This window comes from Oncorhynchus tshawytscha, linkage group LG20, assembly GCF_018296145.1.
Source record: "Oncorhynchus tshawytscha isolate Ot180627B linkage group LG20, Otsh_v2.0, whole genome shotgun sequence".
Classification (NCBI taxonomy): Eukaryota; Metazoa; Chordata; class Actinopteri; order Salmoniformes; family Salmonidae; genus Oncorhynchus; species Oncorhynchus tshawytscha.
In genome coordinates this window covers 45354514-45381331 of record NC_056448.1, presented here as the reverse complement: position 1 = coordinate 45381331, position 26818 = coordinate 45354514, and the positions used below count along the sequence as shown (strand labels likewise).

At 43.8% G+C, this 26818-nt stretch overlaps 1 protein-coding gene across 3 annotated transcripts in view; it reads right to left on the bottom strand.

Moving 5' to 3' along the window:
• Nucleotides 1–26818, bottom strand: part of LOC112219891 (WD repeat-containing protein 7) — a 352753-nt gene that overhangs the window by 225778 nt on the left and 100157 nt on the right. For 2 of the 3 annotated variants that reach the window (XM_042302729.1, XM_042302731.1), the window contains 3 exons: nt 15660–15755; nt 12680–12798; nt 10834–10957 (listed from right to left, as the gene is read on the bottom strand). In XM_042302729.1, coding sequence (XP_042158663.1) covers nt 10834–10957; nt 12680–12798; nt 15660–15755 — 339 coding nt within the window. The remainder of the gene's footprint in view (nt 1–10833; nt 10958–12679; nt 12799–15659; nt 15756–26818) is intronic. The other variant, XM_042302730.1, reaches the window with a different exon arrangement.

Below are 26818 nucleotides of genomic sequence, written 5' to 3'. Positions count from 1 at the left end.
TTCTATGCTTCCAACTTGGTGGCAACAGTTTGGGGAAAGCCCTTTCCCATTTCAGCATGACAATGCCCCCTGTGCACAAAGCGAGATCAATACAGAAATGGTTTACCGAGATTGGAGTGGAAGAACTTGACTGGCCTGCACAGAGCCCTGACCTCAACCCAATCAAATACATTTGGGATGAATTGGAATTCCGACTGTGAGCCAGGCCTAAATCGCCCAACATCATTGTTCCCGACCTCACTAATGCTCGTGGCTGAATGGAAGCAAGTCCCCGCAGCAATGTTCCAACATCTAGTGGAAAGCCAACCCAGAAGAGTGGAGGCTGTTATAGCAGCAATGTTCCAACATCTAGTGGAAAGCCTTCCCAGAAGACTGGAGGCTGTTATAGCAGCAAAACGGGGGACCAACTCCATATTAATGCCCATCATTTTGAAATAGATGTTTGACGAGCAGGTGTCCACATACTTTTGTGTCATGTAGGGTACATTCCTCACAAATAAACTGGATTAAATAAATAAATAAATAAATAAATAAGAGAACTCACCGTTACCCTTTCCGTCAACATTTCTCCAATAATAACAAATAATTCAATGGCTATGTTTTCCAAGCCATATCAACAACATACTCCTCATAGGAATAAACTGGTTTCCATTTTATACTCTTCTAAATGTTACCTCCCTGTAAAAGGTCACTTATTCATTGCCTTAGTTTGGCTCTCCTCCCTCAACATGGCCTTGTGTGTGTGTGTGTGTGTGTGTGTGTGTGTGTGTGTGTGTGTGTGTGTGTGTGTGTGTGTGTGTGCCTCAGCATGGCCGCTTGTGTACACCATTGTGCATCAGTGACCTTTCCACTGTAACAGATCTGCTTAAGTGCAGAGGAAGTCTAAAGTTTACGAGAGGAGAATTAACAGCAGGTAGGACATCTAGCTAGCCTACACTTAGGGGAATAGAGTTCTGTAGGTCCAGTGGTGCTTTTTCAAATGAAAGTGTGGAGTCCCTGTACCAAGCAAATATATACATACAGCCATCTGGATTAGAACCACACGTTGTATAGACACTGGATTAGAACCACACGTTGTATAGACACATACAGCCATCTGGATTAGAACCACACGTAGTATAGACACTGGATTAGAACCACACGTAGTATAGACACTGGATTAGAACCACACGTTGTATAGACACATACAGCCATCTGGATTAGAACCACACGTTGTATAGACACATACAGCCATCTGGATTAGAACCACACGTTGTATAGACACATATCTATCTGGATTAGAACCACACATTGTATAGACACATATCTATCTGGATTAGAACCACACGTTGTATAGACACTGGATTAGAACCACACGTTGTATAGACACAGAGCCATCTGGATTAGAACCACACGTTGTATAGACACAGAGCCATCTGGATTAGAACCACACGTTGTATAGACACTGGATTAGAACCACACGTTGTATAGACACATAGCCATCTGGATTAGAACCACACGTTGTATAGACACATACAGCCATCTGGATTAGAACCACACGTTGTATAGACACAGAGCCATCTGGATTAGAACCACACATTGTATAGACATATCTATCTGGATTAGAACCACACATTATATAGACACATACAGCCATCTGGATTAGAACCACACGTTGTATAGACACATATCTATCTGGATTAGAACCACACGTTGTATAGACACATACAGCTATCTGGATTAGAACCACACGTTGTATAGACACTGGATTAGAACCACACGTTGTATAGACACATACAGCCATCTGGATTAGAACCACACGTTGTATAGACACAGAGCCATCTGGATTAGAACCACACGTTGTATAGACACAGACAGCCATCTGGATTAGAACCACACGTTGTATAGACACATACAGCCATCTGGATTAGAACCACACGTTGTATAGACACATATCTATCTGGATTAGAACCACACGTTGTATAGACACATACAGCCATCTGGATTAGAACCACACATTGTATAGACACATATCTGGATTAGAACCACGTTGTATAGACACATAGAGCCATCTGGATTAGAACCACACGTTGTATAGACACATAGAGCCATCTGGATTAGAACCACACGTTGTATAGACACATACATCTATCTGGATTAGAACCACACGTTGTATAGACACAGAGCCATCTGGATTAGAACCACACGTTGTATAGACACATAGCCATCTGGATTAGAACCACACATTGTATAGACACTGGATTAGAACCACACATTGTATAGACACATACAGCCATCTGGATTAGAACCACACGTTGTATAGACACAGAGCCATCTGGATTAGAACCACACATTGTATAGACACTGGATTAGAACCACACGTTGTATAGACACATACAGCCATCTGGATTAGAACCACACGTTGTATAGACACTGGATTAGAACCACACATTGTATAGACACTGGATTAGAACCACATTGTATAGACACATATCTATCTGGATTAGAACCACACGTTGTATAGACACATACAGCCATCTGGATTAGAACCACACGTTGTATAGACACATACAGCTATCTGGATTAGAACCACACATTGTATAGACACATACAGCTATCTGGATTAGAACCACACATTGTATAGACACATATCTATCTGGATTAGAACCACACGTTGTATTGACACATACAGCTATCTGGATTAGAACCACACGTTGTATAGACACATACAGCCATCTGGATTAGAACCACACATTGTATAGACACTGGATTAGAACCACACGTTGTTTAGACACTGGATAAGAACCACACGTTGTATAGACACAGAGCCATCTGGATTAGAACCACACGTTGTATAGACACTGGATTAGAACCACACATTGTATAGACACTGGATTAGAACCACACATTGTATAGACACATATCTATCTGGATTAGAACCACACGTTGTATAGACACATACAGCCATCTGGATTAGAACCACACGTTGTATAGACACATACAGCTATCTGGATTAGAACCACACGTTGTATAGACACATACAGCTATCTGGATTAGAACCACACATTGTATAGACACATACAGCTATCTGGATTAGAACCACACGTTGTATAGACACATACAGCCATCTGGATTAGAACCACACATTGTATAGACACTGGATTAGAACCACACGTTGTATAGACACTGGATTAGAACCACACGTTGTTTAGACACTGGATAAGAACCACACGTTGTATAGACACAGAGCCATCTGGATTAGAACCACACGTTGTATAGACACTGGATTAGAACCACACGTTGTATAGACACTGGATTAGAACCACACGTTGTTTAGACACTGGATTAGAACCACACGTTGTATAGACACAGAGCCATCTGGATTAGAACCACACGTTGTATAGACACATACAGCCATCTGGATTAGAACCACACGTTGTTTAGACACTGGATTAGAACCACACGTTGTATAGACACTGGATTAGAACCACACGTTATATAGACACATACAGCTAGCTGGGTTAGTATGGTAGTGTGTGGTGAGTCAATTCTAACCCAGGTCTACATAGGATCTGTCACATTCTCCCTGCCTGGACCAAACCTCTGTATACATGCTGCCAGGCCAACAGCCATGTACCAGAGACCAGAGACCCGTCCCAGAGCGCTTTGGGGAGGCAGAGAGACCAGAGACCCGTCCCAGAGCGCTTTGGGGAGGCAGAGAGACCAGAGACCCGTCCCAGAGTGCTTTGGGGAGGCAGAGAGACCAGAGACCCGTCCCAGAGCGCTTTGGGGAGGCAGAGAGACCAGAGACCCGTCCCAGAGCACTTTGGGAAGGCAGAGAGAGGAGCGCTGCAGAGGAAAACGAAAAGATATCCGATTCACTGACCCCTGCCGCCTTGTTCCCCTGCCGAGGTCAGCCGCCACAACTCTCAATTCAATTTAAGGAGCTTTATTGGCATGTGAAACATGTTTACATTGCCAAAGCAAGTGAAATAAATAAACCAAATTTAACTCCCCCTCCCCTTTCTCTCTCAATCTCTCCCCCTCCCCGTGGTAACACTAGACTGAGCAGCAAGGGTCCGTTGCCATGGCAGCTGTTCCCCAGAGCCACCAGTGTCTGTCCCGTCAGTGTGGCCTGGTGGCTCCACTGTTGTGGACATGGCACAACCCCTCTATTCCAGGACCACACACAGCAGAACAGATCAGAGGAGAAGCTGGGTGGATGTTGGGGATAAAGATATCCTCTGTGGGCTGGATGACGAAATGTAGAGAGGGATGGACGGATGGAGAGAGGGATGGAGGGAAGAGGAGGATGCCTCCCTGGGGGGGTTCCACTCTGCATTAATTATTCAGCCCGGGAGGCAGGCAGGCAGATAAGCCGTTTCTAACTTCAGCCTTCATGTCTCTATTTCTGAAAGTCACAAATACAGTGCCTTCGGGAAAGTATTCAGACCCCTCAACTTTACCACATTTAACTACGTTACAGCCTTATTCTAAAACATATTAAATAAAACAATATCCTAAGCAATTTACACACAATACCCCATAATGACATCACAATGCCCCATAATGACATCACAATGCCCCATAATGACATCACAATGCCCCATAATGACATCCCCAAGACTCGAAATTGAGCTAAGGTGCATCCAGGTTCCATTGATCATTCTTGGAATGTTTCTACAAATTGCAGTCCACCTGCAGTAAATTAAATTGATTGGATATGATTTGGAAAGACACACTCACCGGTCTATGTAAAAAGGTCCCACCTGTTGACAGTGCATGTCAGAGCAAAAACCAAGCCATGAGGTCGAAGGAATTGCCTGTAAGAGCTCCAAGGCAGGATTGTGTCTCGAGGCAGATCTGGGGAAGGGTACCAAAACACTTCTGCAGCATTGAAGGACTCTTCCTAGAGCTGGCCGCCCGACTAAACTGAGCAATCGGGGGAGAAGGGCCTTGGTCGGGGAGGTGACCAAGAACCCGATGGTCACTCTGACAGAGCTCCAGAGTTCCTCTGTGGAGATGGGATAACCTTCCAGAAGGACAACGATCTCCGCAGAACTCCACCAATCTGGCCTTTATGGTGGAGACAATCAGACCACAAACAAGATTATGTGGTCTGATGGAAGCAAGATTGGCATTCAGGACAAAGAGTTCAAACGTCTGTAAGAAACCTGGCACCATCCCTACGTTGAAGCATGGTGGTGGCAGCATCATGCTGTGGGGAAACCTGGCACCATCCCTACAGGGAACCATGGTGGTGGCAGCATCATGCTGTGGGGAAACCTGGCACCATCCCTACAGGGAACCATGGTGGTGGCAGCATCCCTACGGTGAAGCATGGTGGTGGCAGCATCACTACGGTGAAGCATGGTGGTGGCAGCATCATGCTGTGGGGCTGTTTTTCAACGGCAGGGACTGGGAAAGATCAAGGGAAAGATGAACGGAGCAAAGTACAGAGATATCCTTGATGAAAACCTGCTTCAGAGCACTCAGGACCTCAGACTGGAGCGAAGGTTCACCTTCCAACAGGACAACGACCCTAAGCACATAGCCAAGACAACGTGGGTTTGGGACAAGTGTCTGAATGTCCTTGAGTGGCACAGCCAGAGCCCAGATTTGAAGTTCTCTGGAGAGACCTGGAGATAGCTGTGCAGCAACGCTCCCCATCCAACTGGACAGAGCTTGAGAGGATCTGCAGAGAAGAATGGGAGAAACTCCCCAAACACAGGTGTGTCAAGCTTGAAGTGTCATACCCAAGAAGACTCATGGCTCTAATCACTGCCAAAGGTGCTTCAACAAAGTACTGAATAAAGGGTCTGAATACATATGAAATGTGATACTTCATTTAAAAAAATATTGTATACATTTCCTAACATTTATAAAAACCTGTTTTTGCTTTGTCATTATGGGGTATCGGGTGTAGATTGGTGAGGGGGAAAAAAAACATTGAATTAATTTTAGGCTGTAAACAAGGCTGTAAAGTAACAATGTGGAAATCAAAAGGGGTCTGAATATTTTCTCTAACTGCTGAAAAGAGACTCAATTCAATGGCCTTTATTCATATTTGCACAACATCTTGCTGCTGTGATTGCACACCGTGGTATTTCACCTAATACAGTTGAAGTCGGATGTTTACATACAACTTAGCCAAATACATTAAAACTCAGTTTCACAATTCCTGACATTTAATTCTCGTAAAAATTCCACGTCTTAGGTCAGTTAGGATCACCACTTTATTTTAAGAACGTGAAATGTCAGAACAGCAGCAGTGTGATTTATTTCAGCTTTTAATTCTTTCATCACATTCCCAGTGGGTCAGAATTGTTTAACTTGGGTCAAACGTTTCGGGTAGCCTTCCACAAGCTTCCCACAATAAGTTGGGTGATTTTTGGCCCATTCCTCCTGACAGAGCTGGTGTAACTGAGTCGGGTTTGTAGGCCTCCTTGCTCGCACACACTTTTCAGTCCTGCCCACAAATGTTCTATAGGATTGAGGTCAGGGCTTTGTGATGGCCACTGCACATACCTTGACTTTGTTGTCCTTAAGCCATTTGGTCAACTTTTGAAGTATGCTTGGAGTCATTGTCCATTTGGAAGACCCTACCAACGTGTATAAATTACCTCAACTAACCTGTACCCCCGCACACTGACTCGGTACCGGTACCCCCTGTATATAACCTCGCAACTGTTATTGTGGTACTTTAGTCTATTTGGTAAATATTTTCTTAACTATTTCTTGAACTGCACTGTTGGTTAACTTCCTATGGCTGGGGGCAGTATTGAGTAGCTTGGATGAATAAGGTGCCCAGAGTAAACTGCCTGCTACTCAGGCCCAGAAGCTAAGATATGCATAATATTAGTAGATTTGAATAGAAAACAGACTGAATTTCTAAAACTGTTCGAATGTTGTATGTGAGTAGAACAGAACTCATATGGCAGGCAAAAACCTGAGAAAAAAATCCAACCAGGAAGTGGGAAATCTGAGGTTTGTAGGTTTTCAAGTCTTTGCCTATCCAATACACAGTGTAAAATTTCGTCTGATTGCACTTCCTAAGGCTTTCACAAGATGTCAACAGTCTTTAGAACCTTGTTTCAGGCTTCCACTGTGAAGGGGGAGCAAATAAGATCTGTTTGACTAAGAGGTCTGGTAGAATGCCGTGAGCACGAGCTCTGTTCCTTTCATTTCTAAAGACAAAGCAATTGTCCAGTTGGAATATTATTGGAGATTTATGATGAAAATATCCTAAAGATTTATTCTACACATCATTTGACATGTTTCTACGAACTGAAACTGTTGTCTGAACAAAGTGCCTGTGCCTTGTGAATTTGGATTTGTGAATTAAACGTGCCAACAAAAAGGAGGTATTTGTACAAAAATTATAGACTTTATCGAACAAAACAAACATTTATTGTGGAACTGGGATTCCTGGGAGTGCATTCCGATGAAGATCATCAAAGGTAACAATATTTATAATGCTATTTCTGACTTCTGTTGACTCCACAACATGGCAGATATCTGTATGGCTTGTTTTGGTGCCTCAGCACTGTACTCAGATTATTGCATGGTGTGCTTTTTCCGTACCGCTTTTTTGAAATCTGACACAGCGGTTGCATTAAGGAGAAGCATATCTTTAATTCCATGTGTAACACGTATATTTTCATCAACATTCATAATGAGTATTTCTGTAAATTGGATGTGGCTCTCTGCAAAATCACCAGATGTTTTGGAAGCAAAACATTACTGAACATAACGCACCCATGTAAACTGCGATTTTTGGATATAAATATGAAATTTATCGAACAAAACATACATGTATTGTGTAACATGAAGTCCTATTAGTGTCATCTGATGATAATCAAAGGTTAATGATTAATTTGATCTATTTCTGCTTTTTGTGACTCCTCTCTTTGGCTGGAAAAATGTCTGTGTTTTTCTGTGACTTGGCGCTGACCTAACAATCGCATGGTATGCTTTCGTCGTAAAGCCTTTTTGAAATCGGACCCTATGGTGGGATTAACAACACGTTTATCTCCTGCACTTTCACTGTCAAATCGATCCCGTTAACGGGATTTCAGCCGTATGTTAAGGGCTTGTAGGTAAGCATTTCACGGTAAGTTCTACACCTGTATTCGACGTATGTGACAAATGAAGTTTGATTTGATGTCACAGAAGATGTTTATTGCCTTGTCTCTCTGATCGTTCACAGCAGCGCTGATATCTAGGCTGATTTTTTGTGTCCTCTAGGGCAACGGTGTCTAGACGGAACTTGTATTTGTGATCCTGGCAACTGGACCTTTTTTGGAACACCATTATTGTTTGTCTTAATGAGATTTACTGTCAGGGCCCAGGTCTGACAATCTGTGCAGAAGATCTAGGAACTGCTATAGGCCCTCCTTGGTTGGTGACAGAAGCACCAGTTCATGAGCAAACACCCTATTAGATTCTGAAGTCAAATGTCTGAGCCAGACTATTCTAGTGCCCTCACCAATTAATTTATATACTCTATATGTTGATGAGGGTGGGGCTCAAGGTGCATCCTTGTCTCACCCCACGGCCCTGAGGGAAAAAACGTGTATTTTGCCCATTTTAACCAAAACACTGGTTTTCCTACATTTGTTGCATGTTTTTCCCCCAACACTTCCCATCAATTCATATAGCAGCCCTCAGACCAAATTGAGTGAAAAGCTTTTTTTGAAATCAATATGCATTGAAGACTTTGCTTTTGTTTTGTTTGTTTGTCAATTAGGGTGTGCTGGGTAAATCCATGGTCTTTCGTACGGTAATTTGGTAAAAACCAATTACATTTGGGGGGGGTTCTACGCTGACATATGGATTTGATACATTTTATGACCACTTTAGTTATTCTAAAAATATATATAAATATATATATAAAATATTTACATTTGGCCATCACTAGCATTGAAATACACATTCATGAATGTGACGGACCGGCTTGATTCGGTCTCATGTAGCAAATTTAAAAAATATATATATTTTTTTATATTGGATAAAAGGTAGAGACCCAAAGCTAAAAAAATATATATATATATTTTTTATATTGGATAAAGGTAGAGACCCAAAGCTAAAAAAAAAAAGAATATTAAATATATATATTTTTTTAATTTATTTAACCTTTATTTAGCTATGCTAGTCTAATTATATCATACACAAGTTGAGGAACAATAAAGTTATGTTTAGTGAGTTCCAATTGTTAGATCCATTGGATTCTTCATACAGTTGATGTCTGACTTGCTGTTCCTTCTTTTTCCATAGCGTATTTCTGTAATGTTGTAGTGTTTCACCATAGTGAAGGTGTGTTTACTCATGCTTTCTTGGTCTGTGTGTTTCTGGTTGGAATAGGTTTCCACATGCACTATATATAGTACCAAAGTAGTGCACTATATATAGTACCAAAGTAGTGCACTATATATATAGTACCAAAGTAGTGCACAATATATAGTACCAAAGTAGTGCACTATATATTATATAGTGAGAACGTCTGTCTGCCTGTCCGCCTGTCTGAGCCTCATTACCTTGTCTAATGTATTTAGCCAGTAAATACACCCTGATAGTAGGTTCAGGCTAAATGTTGGAATGGGGCTAATTGGTTAATGCTTTGAGAGGCACGGCCACTCACATCACATAGCGGACACACACACACACCTCAACAAGACATTCACCTCTATCAGGGGATGGATCAGCAGCTCAATAACACAATACACTTTCAAAACACCACTGTGACACTCCCACACTGCCTTCCCATGCATTGCGTGCGTTTGTCCCATACACCGTGACAACAGGGAAGCGGCGTCGCCGTGACCTGACAGGTTGGCTAAGCGGCGTCGCCGTGACGACAGGGAAGCGGCGTCGCCGTGACGACAGGGGGCTAGCGGCGTCCCCCTGTGAAGCCTGGCTTCTCTTGATTCTGCCCACTATCAATAACATCTGACCTGTGTGATCAATACAGGAGCTGTGTGTAAAGAAACACAAGTCCCTCTCCCCACACACGCGCACACACACACATCTCTCTTCCCGTCTCAACGCCCACACCGTACCACAGAAGCTCAATTCGAAGGCTTCGATCAGCCGCTCACAATCCATTATTTCGTTCCGTGTTCTGGTACATTTCTTTGGTTGTTCCTTGTTTATAATAAGAGCTCACAACCCCTCTATCCCACAACTTTTGTTCTGACGGACAAAGAGCACCTAGGAAATACATGTTGTAAAGAACTGAGAACACAGTAAAATATACGGATAAAGGGCAGCTCTGACTGAGGTTGGCTATAGAATATACCTGACTGAGGTTGGCTATAGAATATACCTGACTGAGGTTGGCTATAGAATATACCTGACTGAGGTTGGCTATAGGATATACCTGACTGAGGTTGGCTATAGAATATACCTGACTGAGGTTGGCTATAGAATATACCTGACTGAGGTTGGCTATAGAATATACCTGACTGAGGTTGGCTATAGAATATACCTGACTGAGGTTGGCTATAGAATATACCTGACTGAGGTTGGCTATAGAATATACCTGACTGAGGTTGGCTATAGAATATACCTGACTGAGGTTGGCTATAGGATATACCTGACTGAGGTTGGCTATAGAATATACCTGACTGAGGTTGGCTATAGAATATACCTGACTGAGGTTGACTATAGAATATACCTGACTGAGGTTGGCTATAGAATATGACTGACTGCCCACTGATGTTATAGACTGTATCCCCGCACCCCACACCCGGCCCCACACCCCACACCCCGGCCCCACACACCCCACCACGGCCCCACACCCCGGCCCCACACCCCGGCCCCACACCCCGGCCCCGCCCGCACATGTAAACTTACGTGAGCTGACTTGATCCACGTACTGGGGCAGGTAGGGGGCCCACAGGTCGATGGTGTCCTTCCTGCCTGACTGACCAATCCTCCGCAGCTCAGCCAGGAGCAGGGCCTGGGCCGCTTCTCTCACCTAGTGGAGAAAGACCCAGGATATTAACATCAGTAGCTGACAACAGAGACATCCCAACAGGAAGGACACCAGTCAGTCTCTCAGGGTGTACGCCGGTGGACAGACACACACAGGTTATGGAAGCTAATAAAACACAGGTTATGAACCTGGAAGCTAATAAAATAATATATGTCATTTAGCAAACACTTTTATCCAAATCGCCTTAAAAATGTAAATGTGTGCAGACATTTTCAAAATGGGTGGCCCCAGTGTGAATCGCACCAACGACCCTTGAAGTCTGCTAGCGCCACGCTCGACCAACGGAGAAACACAGGGCGGTTTACAGCAGGTGAGGAAGAGAGTGAACAGGAGAGGAGGCTAGAGAGTGAACAGGAGAGGAGGCTAGAGAGTGAACAGGAGAGGAGGGAAGAGAGTGAACGGGAGAGGAGGGAAGAGAGTGAACAGGAGAGGAGGGAAGAGAGTGAACAGGAGGAGGAGGGAAGAGAGTGAACAGGAGAGGAGGGAAGAGAGTGAACAGGGAGGGAAGGAGGGGAAGGAGGGAAGAGAAACAGGAGAGGAGGGAAGAGAGTGAACAGGAGAGGAGGGAAGAGAGTGAACAGGAGAGGAGGGAAGAGAGTGAACAGGAGAGGAGGCTAGAGAGTGAACAGGAGAGGAGGCTAGAGAGTGAACAGGAGAGGGAATTTAGAAACCAAGAGCCCCTACTCATCGACCAATGACCCCCAACCCTGGCCGGAGCTAACCCCCAACCCTGGCTCTCTTGGTTAAGTGTTAAGACTGACTACATCACTTCTTCCCTTTACAATAAACATTAGTGTTGAAAATCCCAAATTGTTTGCATAGTCAACTCACACACAGCTCTGACACACACACACTTATCCCACCAGACATGCCACCAGGGGTCTTTTCACAGTCCCCAAATCTCCAAATCCATCTCATATTGCTCAAATAAACAGCAAACTTGGTTTGTAAAAACAGATAAAAGAACCTCTCCCCCATGTGACCTAGATAGTTTGTGTGTAAACATTGGTATGTAGGCTACGTGTGCCTTTAAAAAACAATGTATGTCATTCTGTCTTTGATCTGTTGTTGTCTATTGATGTTCTGTATAATGTCATTCTGTCTTTGAGCTGTTGTTGTCTATTGATGTTCTGTATAATCTAATAACATACAAACAGGGGGATTCTGTATTATGTTTTGTGTGGAACCCAGGAAGACAAGTGCAACAGCCAATGGGGATCCTAATGAAATACCAACAGCCAATGGGGATCCTAATGAAATACCAACAGCCAATGGGGATCCTAATAACATACCAACAGCCAATGGGGATCCTAATAACATACCAACAGCCAATGGGGATCCTAATAACATACCAACAGCCAATGGGGATCCTAATAACATACCAACAGCCAATGGGGATCCTAATAACATACCAACAGCCAATGGGGATCCTAATAACATACCAACAGCCAATGGGGATCCTAATAACATACCAACAGCCACTAATGGGGATGCTAATAACATACTTCCAAAGACTAGCTGCTGCTGCTCCTACTACTACTGCAACCCTAATAAACTCAAAACGCGGCTCCCCCCCTCACGCGTCTCTCCCTCTAACCCCTCACGCGGCTCCCCCTAATCCTGGCCTGGCCCTGTTACTCTGTGCACCAGAGAGTTTACGTTGACATGTTTGAATAGATTTGAAATATCTCTACAGTGTATTACCTCCAGACAGCGGTCCTGCCAGCGGCGCGCCAACATCTCCAGAAGAGGTGGTCTGAACTTGTCCAGACCCAGCAGGTCAGGCAGCATCACACAGTGCATAGCAGCCAGCTGGCTCCAACCTGCAGGGGTTAAAAACAGCAGGTCACACAGGACAACAGGTCACAGTGACCTAGGACAGTAGTCACATGGTAACCAGTGACCAAGGGGCAGGGGTTATAACAGTAGTCATAAACAGCAGCCCACAGATCAACAGTGACCTAGGGAGGGGGATTATAACAGTAGTCACATGGTAACACAGTGACCATAACAGGGGTGACCTAGGGGGGGGGGGGATTATAACAGTAGTGGTAACACAGTGACAGTGACCAGTCACAGGTGACCTAGGGGGGGGTTATAACAGTAGTCACATGGTAACACAGTAACCTGGGGGGGGGGTTATAACAGCAGCCACAGATCAACAGTGACCTAGGGAGGGGACCAGGGGGTTATAACAGCAGTCACATGGTAACACAGTGACCAAGGGGGTGACCGGGGGGGTTATAACAGCAGTCACATGGTAACACAGTGACCGGGTAACACAGTGACCAGGGGGCACAGCAGTCAAAATGGTAACACAGTACCGGGGGGTTATAACAGCAGTCACATGGTCACATCCGTTCACGGGCGCATTAAATAATAGAATCAAGATATTTGGAAGATCCTACAACCTTCAGACAGACATGAACAAACAGCCAGGAAGCAACCGGCGCTTGTGGACAATTTGAATAACTTTGAAATGTTATCTAAATACCATATGAATGTGGAAGAGAGTATTTAATATCGAACAATGGTATGCATCCTATTCACATATATCGTTCAAATATATGGTTCGGGATTTAAATCTTGCCGATTTGGGGATGCACGGCATACAAAATGTATTTGTATATGAAGATCGTATGGTAGTATCCAATGCTGCCCCATACAATAAGTACTTACCTTCATTTGAGTTTGGTTCTGTTGTGTAGAACGCTAATAAAAGAGTGTTTATACTGCATTCACAAAGTACTGTTGTGTTACAGCCTGAATTCAACATGGATTTAAAATAGATGTGTTTCTCTCTCACCTTGCTACACACAAAACCCCCTAACAATGACAAAAGTGAAAACAGAGTCTAGAAATGTTTGCAAATTTATTTGAAAATGAAATACAAGAAATCTAATTTACGTAAGTATTTCACACCCCTTTGCTGTGACACTCCATACTCAGCTCAGGTGCATCTAATATCAGGGTGCATCTAATATCAAGGTGCATCTAATATCAGGTGCATCTAATATCAAGGTGCATCTAATATCAGGGTGCATCTAATATCAGGGTGCATCTAATATCAAGGTGCATCTAATATCAGGTGCATCTAATATCAAGGTGCATCTAATATCATCTAATATCAAGGTGCATCTAATATCAGGTGCATCTAATATCAGGGTGCATCTAATATCAAGGTGCATCTAATATCAGGGTCTAATATCAGGGTGCATCTAATATCAGCATCTAATATCAGGGTGCATCTAATATCAGGGTGCATCTAATATCAGGTGCATCTAATATCAGGGCATCTAATATCAGCATCTAATATCAGGTGCATCTAATATCAGGGTGCATCTAATATCAGGGTGCATCTAATATCAGGGTGCATCTAATATCAGGGTGCATCTAATATCAAGGTGCATCTAATATCAGGGTGCATCTAATATCAGGTGCATCTAATATCAGGTGCATCTAATATCAGGTGCATCTAATATCAGGGTGCATCTAATATCAAGGTGCATCTAATATCAGGTGCATCTAATATCAAGGTGCATCTAATATCAGGTGCATCTAATATCAAGGTGCTGATACAAATCGACTCAGGGGTGTGAATACTTATGTAAATTAGATATAAAAAAATATATATAAAAAAACATGTTTTCATTGTCATTATGGGGTAAAAACAATTTCAAATAAATCCATTTTGAATTCAGATAAAATGTGGAATAATGAGTTTGAACACTTTCTGAAGGCACTATTTACTCACTACAGAATTCAACAAAATGTCAGGGGCATCTATGTCACTATCTTTGTAAAAATGAATGATTTATTATTTCATTAAATCAAAGGCTTCGAAAAAATAATTACAACACTGATTTTTTTTTAAACTGCAACAATTGTTTAATCATTTGCTAATAATAGCATTGGATCTGCCTTTTGTTAAAGAATAAAAGGCCACTCAGGAGATTTACAGAACTATCTGTTACACTGCAAATATCAGCGAACATATTTAGATTCGACAGAGAAAATGTAATAGATCCTTTTTAAAATGTTATTTATCCTGAAAGTGTACGTTTCTATGAATCTATTGAATTAACTTGAAAATCTGTGTTCTCTTGTGATTAAAGGAGAAAACGAAAACCACATATTAGTTTTCCTATTTAAAAAATAAATAAAATCCACCTGGAAAAATGCTCATTGAATCCAGCTGAAAAATACAACTTGAAATTCAGCACTGCTTAAAAAGAGAGAGAAAAAGCCAAGTGGGTCCTTGTGATTCAGCTGGATGTGTTGATGTTGGTTGTGTTTTCTGGTAGTCTCCCAGGTGGAACGAGCATGCACACAGTACACACACAAAGTACACACACACAGTGACATCTGGAACCACATTCACAAAGCATCCAGTTGCCTTATTAGGATTTTATTTTAAAAAGCAGCAAAACAACGCAGATGCTTTGTGAATATAGGTCCTGTATAGGAAAGACTTGGACAATCACCAGGACAAAAGACAGACCAGAAGAGACAGACAAAAACAACACACGACCGAGATGGGGCACTATTTGGACCAAGGGGAAGATGAGCGCATGGCAGATGGGGGGCAGAGAGAAACTGAGAGAATTGAAATTGAGAGAGAAAGAAAGATGAAGATAGAGAGAGTATATAGTTAGAGGGCAATGTTGTCAGGGGTTGGTTGTACCTTCGTTGACTGAGGGACAATGGAAAGCAGCTGGACCTGGGGGAAAAGCCCCAATGCCAGGACTGGTAGTACTGGTAGTAGCAGCAACAGCAGCGGCTTGCAGAGGAAATGAAAGATCAGTCAAGAGGGGAAATAAGAAAAAACACGGACTCCACAGTTTTCAGGAGAACAGCAGTTAGTAACAGAGAGATGAAGAAAAACAGAACCACAGAGTTTGGTTCGGGAGGTAAAGATTTCAGAAGATTTTCTAGCAAATTGATGTAAATATCAACAGTTGCAGTAATTTAATTTTAGTTTTAAAAAGGTACATTTTTTATTTATTTTTTAAATCAAATTAATTAATTACAGAGCTAGGTTTGAGCATTTGAAACCTTTTTAAATTTACTTCAGCCCAAACATGTAATTATTGATGTCATGAATCATCTAAATGTTGCGTTTTATAAAACAAATGCCATATTTTTTTTTTTAACAAAACATAATACATTACTTTTTGTGACCAAAACAAGTATACACAGTCAAATATTTTGGACATTCAATGGTTTTTCTTGATATTTTCTACATTGCATAATACTAGTGAAGACATCAAAACTATGAAATAACACATATGGAATCATGTAGTAACCAAACAAGTGTTAAACTAATGAAAATATTTGTTTCAAAGAAGCCCCCCTTTTGCCTTGATGACAGCTTCGCACACTCTTGGCATTCTCTCAACCAGCTTCACCTGGAATACTTTTCCAACAGTCTTGAAAGAGTTCCAACATACGCTGAGTACTTGTTGGCTGCTTTTCCTTCACTCTGTGGTCCAACTCATCCCAAACCATCTCAATTGGGTTGAGGTCAGGGGATTGTGGCGGCCAGGTCATCTGATGCAGCACTCCATCACTCGCCTTGGTCAAATAGCCCTTACACAGCCTGGAGGTGTGTTGGATCATTATCCCGTTGAAAAACAAATAATAGTCCCACTAAGCCCAAATCAGATGGGAGGCTGTATCTCTGCAGAATGCTGTGGTAGCCATGCTGGTTAAGTGTGCCTTGAATTCTAAATAAATCACTGACGGTGTCACCAGCAAAGCACCCCCACACCTCCTCCTCCATGCTTCACAGTGGGAACCACAGATGCGGAGATCATCCGTTCACCTACTCCGCATCTCACAAAGACAAGGTGGTTGGAAGCAAAAATCTCAAATTTGGACTCATCAGACCAAAAAACAGATTTCCACCAGTCTAATGTCCATTGCTCATGTTTCTTGGCCCAAGCAAGTGTCTTCTTCTTATTGGTGTCCTTTAGTAGTGGTTTCTTTGCAGCAATTTGACCATGAAGGCCTGATTCACACAGTCTCCTCTGCACAGTTGATGTTGAGATGTTTCTGTTACTTGAACTCTGTGAAGCATTTATTTGGGCTGCAATTTCTGAGGCTGGTAACTCTAATGAACTTATCCTCTGCAGCAGAGGTAACTCTGGGTCTTCCTTTCCTGTGGCGGTCCTCATGAGAGCCAGTTTCATTATAGCGCTTGATATTATTTGCGACTGCACTTGAAGAAACTTTCAAAGTTCAAATTGAAATGCATTCCAGGTGACTATGTTATGAAGCTGGTTGAAGCTGTCATCAAGGCAAAGGGTGGCTACATTGAATAATCTCAAAACTATTTTGATTTGTTTAACAATTTTTTAGTAACTACATGATTCCATATGTGTTATTTCATAGTTTTGATGTCTTCACTATTATTCTACAACGTAGAAAATAGTAAAAATAAAGAAAAACCCTTGAATGAGTCGGTGTCTCCAAACTTTTAACTGGTACTGTGTGTGTTGTAAAGGTTTTAAATCCCCAGATTGAGAGACCAGAGAAACAAAGTACATCAGATGAGAAACAGAACAGAAGTTTCCAAAAGACATGTGTATTGGTCAGACACACGTCATATATACACACACCACACACACAGACCATATATATACACACACACACACACAGGTCATATATATACACACACACAGGTCATATATATATACACACACACACACACACACACACACACAGGTCATATATATATACACACACACACACACACACACACACACACACGGTGGGAGAGTTCAGTGGGAAAAAAAATGTGTTTTGTTTTCAAACCGGCGAGTTAGGAGGATGGGTTTGGGCTATGTCATGTCAACTAGGAGGATGGGTATGGGCTATGTCATGTCAACTAGGAGGATGGGTTTGGGCTATGTCATGTCAACTAGGAGGATGGGTTTGGGCTATGTCATGTCAACTAGTAGGATGGGTTTGGGCTATGTCATGTCAACTAGGAGGATGGGTTTGGGCTATGTCATGTCAACTAGGAGGATGGGTTTGGGCTATGTCATGTCAACTAGGAGGATGGGTTTGGGCTATGTCATGTCAACTAGGAGGATGGGTTTGGGCTATGTCATGTCAACTAGGAGGATGGGTATGGGCTATGTCATGTCAACTAGGAGGATGGGTTTGGGCTATGTCATGTCAACTAGGAGGATGGGTTTGGGCTATGTCATGTCAACTAGGAGGATGGGTATGGGCTATGTCATGTCAACTAGGAGGATGGGTTTGGGCTATGTCATGTCAACTAGGAGGATGGGTTTGGGCTATGTCATGTCAACTAGGATGGGTTTGGGCTATGTCATGTCAACTAGGAGGATGGGTTTGGGCTATGTCATGTCAACTAGGAGGATGGGTTTGGGCTATGTCATGTCAACTAGGAGGATGGGTTTGGGCTATGTCATGTCAACTAGGAGGATGGGTTTGGGCTATGTCATGTCAACTAGGAGGATGGGTTTGGGCTATGTCATGTCAACTAGGAAGATGGGTGGTGGTGGCACAAACCTGTCATGTGTGACTTGAAAAACCCACCTGGCTCTGTGGTTTCCCCACTGAACTCTCCCTAGAGAGGAGCAAAGCGGAGGAAGGCTGGGGGCCCAAGAGAGGGGTGAGGGCTGGGGGCCCAACCTGGGGGCCCAGTGAGGGGGTGAGGGCTGGGGGCCCCAGTGAGAGGTGAAGGCTGGGGGCCCAAGTGAGGGGTGAGGGCCCAAGAGAGAGGTGAAGGCTGGAGGCCCAAGAGAGAGGTGAAGGCTGGGGGCCCAAGAGAGAGGTGAAGGCTGGGGGCCCAAGAGAGAAGGCTGGGGGCCCAAGAGAGAAGGCTGGGGGCCCAAGAGAGAAGGCTGGGGGCCCAAGAGAGAAGGCTGAGGAGGCGAGGGAGAGGAGGAGGAGAGGGAGGGAGAGGGAGAGGAGGAGGAGGGGAGAGGAGGAGGAGGGGGAGGAGGAGGAGAGGGAGAGGAGGAGGAGAGGGAGAGGAGGAGGGGGCCCAGAGGGAGAGAAGGAGGAGAGGGAGAGGAGGAGGAGAGGGAGAGAAGGAGGAGAGGGAGAGAAGGAGGAGAGGGAGAGAAGGAGGAGAGGGAGAGGCAATGGAGAGAAGGAGGAGAGGGAGAGGCAATGGAGAGAAGGAGGAGGCTGGCAGACTGATAGCAGGTTATCGGTGTCAGAGCAGTGTCTATGTCCCTGGTTTAAATCAAACCAGGCTTTTCATGATGAAGTCAAACACACAATAATGCAATAAATGTTATATGGATTAATGTAACTAAACTAGGCATTGCAGAAAGGCATATTGAATGTTATTTCTGTTGTTGTTGCCGTGCGCGAATAAAGCCGTTTCAGAATAAAAACCCATGAAGCAGTAGAAGTCTTCCTCCGACTGCCGTTCCCATAATAAAAAGACGAGACGTGATCGGGGATTCTCCCCCCCCTCCCCCTCTCCCCCTCTCCCTCCAAGCCCTTCATGTTCCTTAATGGCTGTGTGACGGCCTGAGAAAGCATTAGTTCCTCCAAATCCCTCTCTTTTAACAAGTTGCTACGACGGCTCACCATGCTGTTCAAAACACTTACAAAGTGTTCCAAATTGCACGCTAATTCCCTTTATAGGGCACTACTTTCGTATGTATTCGTTATATTTATAAGGAATCGGGTACCATTTGGAACAGAGCCTAGGCCTTTATCTTGGCATGACTCCATTAAAGAACACTTAATGATACAACCGTGGAACAGTTTTCACAAAACGTATTCAGATCAATAGAACAGGAAACGAGAGAAGAAGAAAAACCCTCTCCACGCTTTGGAGTAACTTTCGTTATCTCCTCAAAACCAAAATAAAAACCAGAATCAATAGCCACTATATACAGTGGGTATCATTATCTCTTCACATTATGTGGTGTTACAAAGCGGGATTGAAATAGAGTCAATTGTGATTTTTTTTTTGTCATTGATCTATACAAAATACTAGATAATGTCAAAGTAAAGAAACACACACACACACACACATATATATTATATATACACACACATTTTTACAAATGACTAGCAATTAAATAACTTAGATAATTGGTACATGAGTATTCACGCCCTTTGTTAAGGCAAGCTGAAATTAGTTCAGGAGTCAAATTTGGCTGAACAAAAAAAACTTAAATTAAATTAACTTACTCTGTGTGAAATGATAGGGGTTGACTACTCCTTCCTCTGTCCCCCATACATACATACATCTGTAAGGTCCCTCAGTCTAGTAGTGAATGACTACTCCTTCCTCTGTCCCCCATACATACATACATCTGTAAGGTCCCTCAGTCTAGTAGTGAATGACTACTCCTTCCTCTGTCCCCCATACATGCATACATACATCTGTAAGGTCCCTCAGTCTAGTAGTGAATGACTACTCCTTCCTCTGTCCCCCATACACACATACATCTGTAAGGTCCCTCAGTCTAGTAGTGAATGACTACTCCTTCCTCTGTCCCCCATACACACATACATCTGTAAGGTCCCTCAGTCTAGTAGTGAATGACCACTCCTTCCTCTGTCCCCCATACACACATACATCTGTAAGGTCCCTCAGTCTAGTAGTGAATGACCACTCCTTCCTCTGTCCCCCATACATACATACATCTGTAAGGTCCCTCAGTCTAGTAGTGAATGACTACTCCTTCCTCTGTCCCCCACTTACATACATACATACATACACACATACATCTGTAAGGTCCCTCAGTCTAGTAGTGAATGACTACTCCTTCCTCTGTCCCCCATACATACATACATACATCTGTAAGGTCCCTCAGTCTAGTAGTGAATGACTACTCCTTCCTCTGTCCCCCATACACACATACATCTGTAAGGTCCCTCAGTCTAGTAGTGAATGACTACTCCTTTTTCTGTCCCCCATACACAATACATCTGTAAGGTCCCTCAGTCTAGTAGTGAATGACCACTCCTTCCAAATCTGTCCCCCATACACACATACATCTGTAAGGTCCCTCAGTCTAGTAGTGAATGACCACTCAAATTCCTCTGTCCCCCATACATACATACATCTGTAAGGTCCCTCAGTCTAGTAGTGAATGACTACTCCTTCCTCTGTCCCCCATACATACATACATACATACACACATACATCTGTAAGGTCCCTCAGTCTAGTAGTGAATGACTACTCCTTCCTCTGTCCCCCATACATACATACATACACACATACATCTGTAAGGTCCCTCAGTCTAGTAGTGAATGACTACTCCTTCCTCTGTCCCCCATACATACATACATACATACATCTGTAAGGTCCCTCAGTCTAGTAGTGAATGACTACTCCTTCCTCTGTCCCCCATACATACATACATCTGTAAGGTCCCTCAGTCTAGTAGTGAATGACTACTCCTTCCTCTGTCCCCCATACATACATCTGTAAGGTCCCTCAGTCTAGTAGTGAATGACTACTCCTTCCTCTGTCCCCCATACATACATATGTAAGGTCCCTCAGTCTAGTAGTGAATGACTACTCCTTCCTCTGTCCCCCATACATACATATGTAAGGTCCCTCAGTCTAGTAGTGAATGACTACTCCTTCCTCTGTCCCCCATACATACAGCATCTGTAAGGTCCCTCAGTCTAGTAGTGAATGACCACTCCTTCCTCTGTCCCCCATACATACAGCATCTGTAAAGTCCCTCAGTCAAGTATTGAATTTCAAGCACAGATTCAACTACAAAGACCAGGAAGTTTTTCACTGCCCTTCTTACGAGGCTTTTGATTGGTAGATGGGTAACAATAACATGATGTCTTTAAGAGCATGGACCCGTTAATAACGATGCTGTATTCAAACCACCCAGACACAAAGACGCAGTCGTCCTTCTGAACTGAGCTGCAGGCCGGGAAGGAAACTGCTCAGGGATGTTACCATGACGCTATTGGTGATTTTAAAAACACCTACAGAGTTCAGATTGGCTGTGATGGGAGTAAACTGAGGATGGATCAAGAACATTGTCGTGACTCCACAATAATAACGTAAATGACAGATTGAAAAAAGGAATACAAATACGCAGAATACAAATATATAAAACATATTCCAAAAACAGGCACTAAAGTAATACTGCTAAAAAAACACAGCAAAGAAACACACTTTATGGCCTAAACGCAAAACACCACATCACTGAGAAACAGCCTCCTTATTTTCAAGCATGGAGGCTGCATCATGGTATGGGTATGCTTGTCAATGGCAAAGCCTGGGGAGTTTTTCCAGGATAAAAAAACAAAAAACAAGATGGACCTAAGCACAGGGAAAACCCTAGAGGAATACCTGCTTCCTTCTGCTTTACACCAGACACTGGGAGATGAAATCACCTTTCAGCAGGACAATAACCTATAACAAGGCTAAATCGACATTATAGGTGCAGTTCAGCAGGACAATAACCTATAACACAAGGCTAAATCTACATTTTAGGTGCAGTTCAGCAGGACAATAACCTATAACACAAGGCTAAATCTACATTTTAGGTGCAGTTCAGCAGGACAATAACCTATAACACAAGGCTAAATCTACATTATAGGTGCAGTTCAGCAGGACAATAACCTATAACACAAGGCTAAATCTACAGTGAAATACCTACAGTGAAATATTCTTGACAACTCAAAACCCAACAATGCAATAATCAATAGTGTAATACTAGAAAAAAAACATGACAAATAAGAATATGAAATAGACAATAAAGTAAGCACACTATATTCAGGAAACATTTAAAAAGTCAGAACCAATACCAGGTAGATATGTATAGGGGACAGGGATACTAGAGTGATGGAGGTAGATATGTATAGGAGACAGGGATACTGGAGTGATGGAGGTAGATATGTATAGGAGACAGGGATACTGGAGTGATGGAGGTAGATATGTATAGGGGGAAGGGGACAGGGATACTGGAGTGATGGAGGTAGATATGTATAGGGGACAGGGATACTGGAGTGATGGAGGTAGATATGTATAGGGGAAGGGATACTGGAGTGATGAGGTAGATATGTATAGGGGAAGGGATACTGGAGTGATGAGGTAGATATGTATAGGGGGAAGGGGACAGGGATACTGGAGTGATGGAGGTAGATATGTATATATATATATATATACACACGTCATCATGAAGTGCTTTGAGAGACTAGTCAAGGACCATATCACCTCCACCCTACCTGACACCCTTGACCCACTCCAATTTGCTTACCGCCCAAATAGGTCCACAGACGATGCAATCTCAACCACACTGCACACTGCCCTAACCCATCTGGACAAGAGGAATACCTATGTGAGAATGCTGTTCATCGACTACAGCTCGGCATTCAACACCATAGTACCCTCCAAGCTCGTCATCAAGCTCGAGACCCTGGGTCTCGACCCCGCCCTGTGCAACTGGGTACTGGACTTCCTGACGGGCCGCCCCCAGGTGGTGAGGGTAGGCAACATCTCCTCCCCGCTGATCCTCAACACTGGGGCCCCACAAGGGTGCGTTCTGAGCCCTCTCCTGTACTCCCTGTTCACCCACGACTGCGTGGCCATGCACGCCTCCAACTCAATCATCAAGTTTGCGGACGACACAACAGTGGTAGGCTTGATTACCAACAACGACGAGACGGCCTACAGGGAGGAGGTGAGGGCCCTCGGAGTGTGGTGTCAGGAAAATAACCTCACACTCAACGTCAACAAAACTAAGGAGATGATTGTGGACTTCAGGAAACAGCAGAGGGAACACCCCCATCCACATCGATGGAACAGTAGTGGAGAGGGTAGCAAGTTTTAAGTTCCTCGGCATACACATCACAGACAAACTGAATTGGTCCACTCACACAGACAGCATCGTGAGGAAGGCGCAGCAGCGCCTCTTCAACCTCAGGAGGCTGAAGAAATTCGGCTTGTCACCAAAAGCACTCACAAACTTCTACAGATGCACAATCGAGAGCATCCTGGCGGGCTGTATCACCGCCTGGTATGGCAACTGCACCGCCCTCAACCGTAAGGCTCTCCAGAGGGTAGTGAGGTCTGCACAACGCATCACCGGGGGCAAACTACCTGCCCTCCAGGACACCTACACCACCCGATGCTACAGGAAGGCCATAAAGATCATCAAGGACATCAACCACCCGAGGCACTGCCTGTTCACCCCGCTGCCATCCAGAAGGCGAGGTCAGTACAGGTGCATCAAAGCTGGGACCGAGAGACTGAAAAACAGCTTCTATCTCAAGGCCATCAGACTGTTAAACAGCCACCACTAACATTGAGTGGCTACTGCCAACACACTGTCAATGACACTGACTCTACTCCAGCCACTTTAATCATGGGAATCGATGGGAAATGATGTAAATATATCACTAGCCACTTTAAACAATGCTACCTTATATAATGTTACTTACCCTACATTGTTCATCTCATATGCATACGTTGATACTGTACTCTATATCATCGACTGCATCCTTATGTAATACATGTATCACTAGCCACTTTAACTATGCCACTTGGTTTACATACTTATCTCATATGTATATACTGTACTCGATATCATCTACTGTATCTTGCCTATGCTGCTCTGTACCATCACTCATTCATATATCCTTATGTACATATTCTTTATCCCCTTACACTGTGTATGACAGTTTTTTTTGGAATTGTTAGTTAGATTACTTGCTCGTTATTACTGCATTGTCGGAACTAGAAGCACAAGCATTTCGCTACACTCGCATTAACATCTGCTAACCATGTGTATGTGACAAATAAAATTTGATTTGATTTGTATAGGGGACAGGGATACTGGAGTGATGGAGGTAGATATGAATAGGAGACAGGGATACTGGAGTGATGGAGGTAGATATGTATAGGGGACAGGGATACTGGAGTGATGGAGGTAGATATGTATAGGGGGAAGGGATACTGGAGTGATGAGGTAGATATGTATAGGGGGAAGGGGACAGGGATACTGGAGTGTTGGAGGTAGATATGTATAGGGGGAAGGGGACAGGGATACTGGAGTGATGGAGGTAGATATGTATAGGAGACAGGGATACTGGAGTGATGGAGGTAGATATGTATAGGAGACAGGGATACTGGAGTGATGGAGGTAGATATGTATAGGGGACAGGGATACTGGAGTGATGGAGGTAGATATGTATAGGGGACAGGGATACTGGAGTGATGGAGGTAGATATGTATAGGAGACAGGGATACTGGAGTGATGGAGGTAGATATGTATAGGGGACAGGGATACTGGAGTGATGGAGGTAGATATGTATAGGGGGAAGGGGACAGGGATACTGGAGTGATGGAGGTAGATATGTATAGGGGACAGGGATACTGGAGTGATGGAGGTAGATATGTATAGGGGACAGGGATACTGGAGTGATGGAGGTAGATATGTATAGGGGACAGGGATACTGGAGTGATGGAGGTAGATATGTATAGGGGACAGGGATACTGGAGTGATGGAGGTAGATATGTATAGGGGGAAGGGGACAGGGATACTGGAGTGATGGAGATAGATATGTATAGGGGACAGGGATAATGGAGTGATGGAGGTAGATATGTATAGGGGAAGGGGACAGGAATACTGGAGTGATGGAGGTAGATATGTATAGGGGAAGGGGACAGGAATACTGGAGTGATGGAGGTAGATATGTATAGGGGGAAGGGGACAGGGATACTGGAGTGATGGAGGTAGATATGTATAGGGGGAAGGGGACAGGGATACTGGAGTGATGGAGGTAGATATGTATAGGGGAAGGAGACAGGGATACTGGAGTGATGGAGGTAGATATGTATACGGGGACAGGGATACTGGAGTGATGGAGGTAGATATGTAGAGGGGGAGGGGGACAGGGATACTGGAGTGATGGAGGTAGATATGTAGAGGGGAAGGGGACAGGGATACTGGAGTGATGGAGGTAGATATGTATAGGAGACAGGGTTACTGGAGTGATGGAGGTAGATATGTATAGGGGACAGGGTTACTGGAGTGATGGAGGTAGATATGTATAGGGGAAGGGGACAGGGATACTAGAGTGATGGGGGTAGATATGTATAGGGGAAGGGGACAGGGATACTGGAGTGATGGAGGTAGATATGTATAGGGGGAAGGGGACAGGGATACTAGAGTGATGGAGGTAGATATGTATAGGGGGAAGGGGACAGGGATACTGGAGTGATGGAGGTAGATATGTATAGGGGACAGGGATACTGGAGTGATGGAGGTAGATATGTATAGGGGCCCCAGGGACAGGGATACTGGAGTGATGCAGGTAGATATGTATAGGAGACAGGAATACTGGAGTGATGGAGGTAGATATGTATAGGGGGAAGGGGACAGGGATACTGGAGTGATGGAGGTAGATATGTATAGGGGGAAGGGGACAGGGATACTGGAGTGATGGAGGTAGATATGTATAGGAGACAGGGATACTGGAGTGATGGAGGTAGATATGTATAGGGGAAGGGGACAGGGATACTGGAGTGATGGAGGTAGATATGTATAGGGGGAAGGGGACAGGGATACTGGAGTGATGGAGGTAGATATGTATAGGGGGAAGGAGACAGGGATACTGGAGTGATGGAGGTAGATATGTATAGGGGGAAGGAGACAGGGATACTGGAGTGATGGAGGTAGATATGTATAGGGGACAGGGATACTGGAGTGATGGAGGTAGATATGTATAGGGGACAGGGATACTGGAGTGATGGAGGTAGATATGTATAGGGGACAGGGATACTGGAGTGATGGAGGTAGATATGTATAGGGGTAAGGGGACAGGGATACTGGAATGATGGTGGTAGATATGTATAGGGGTAAG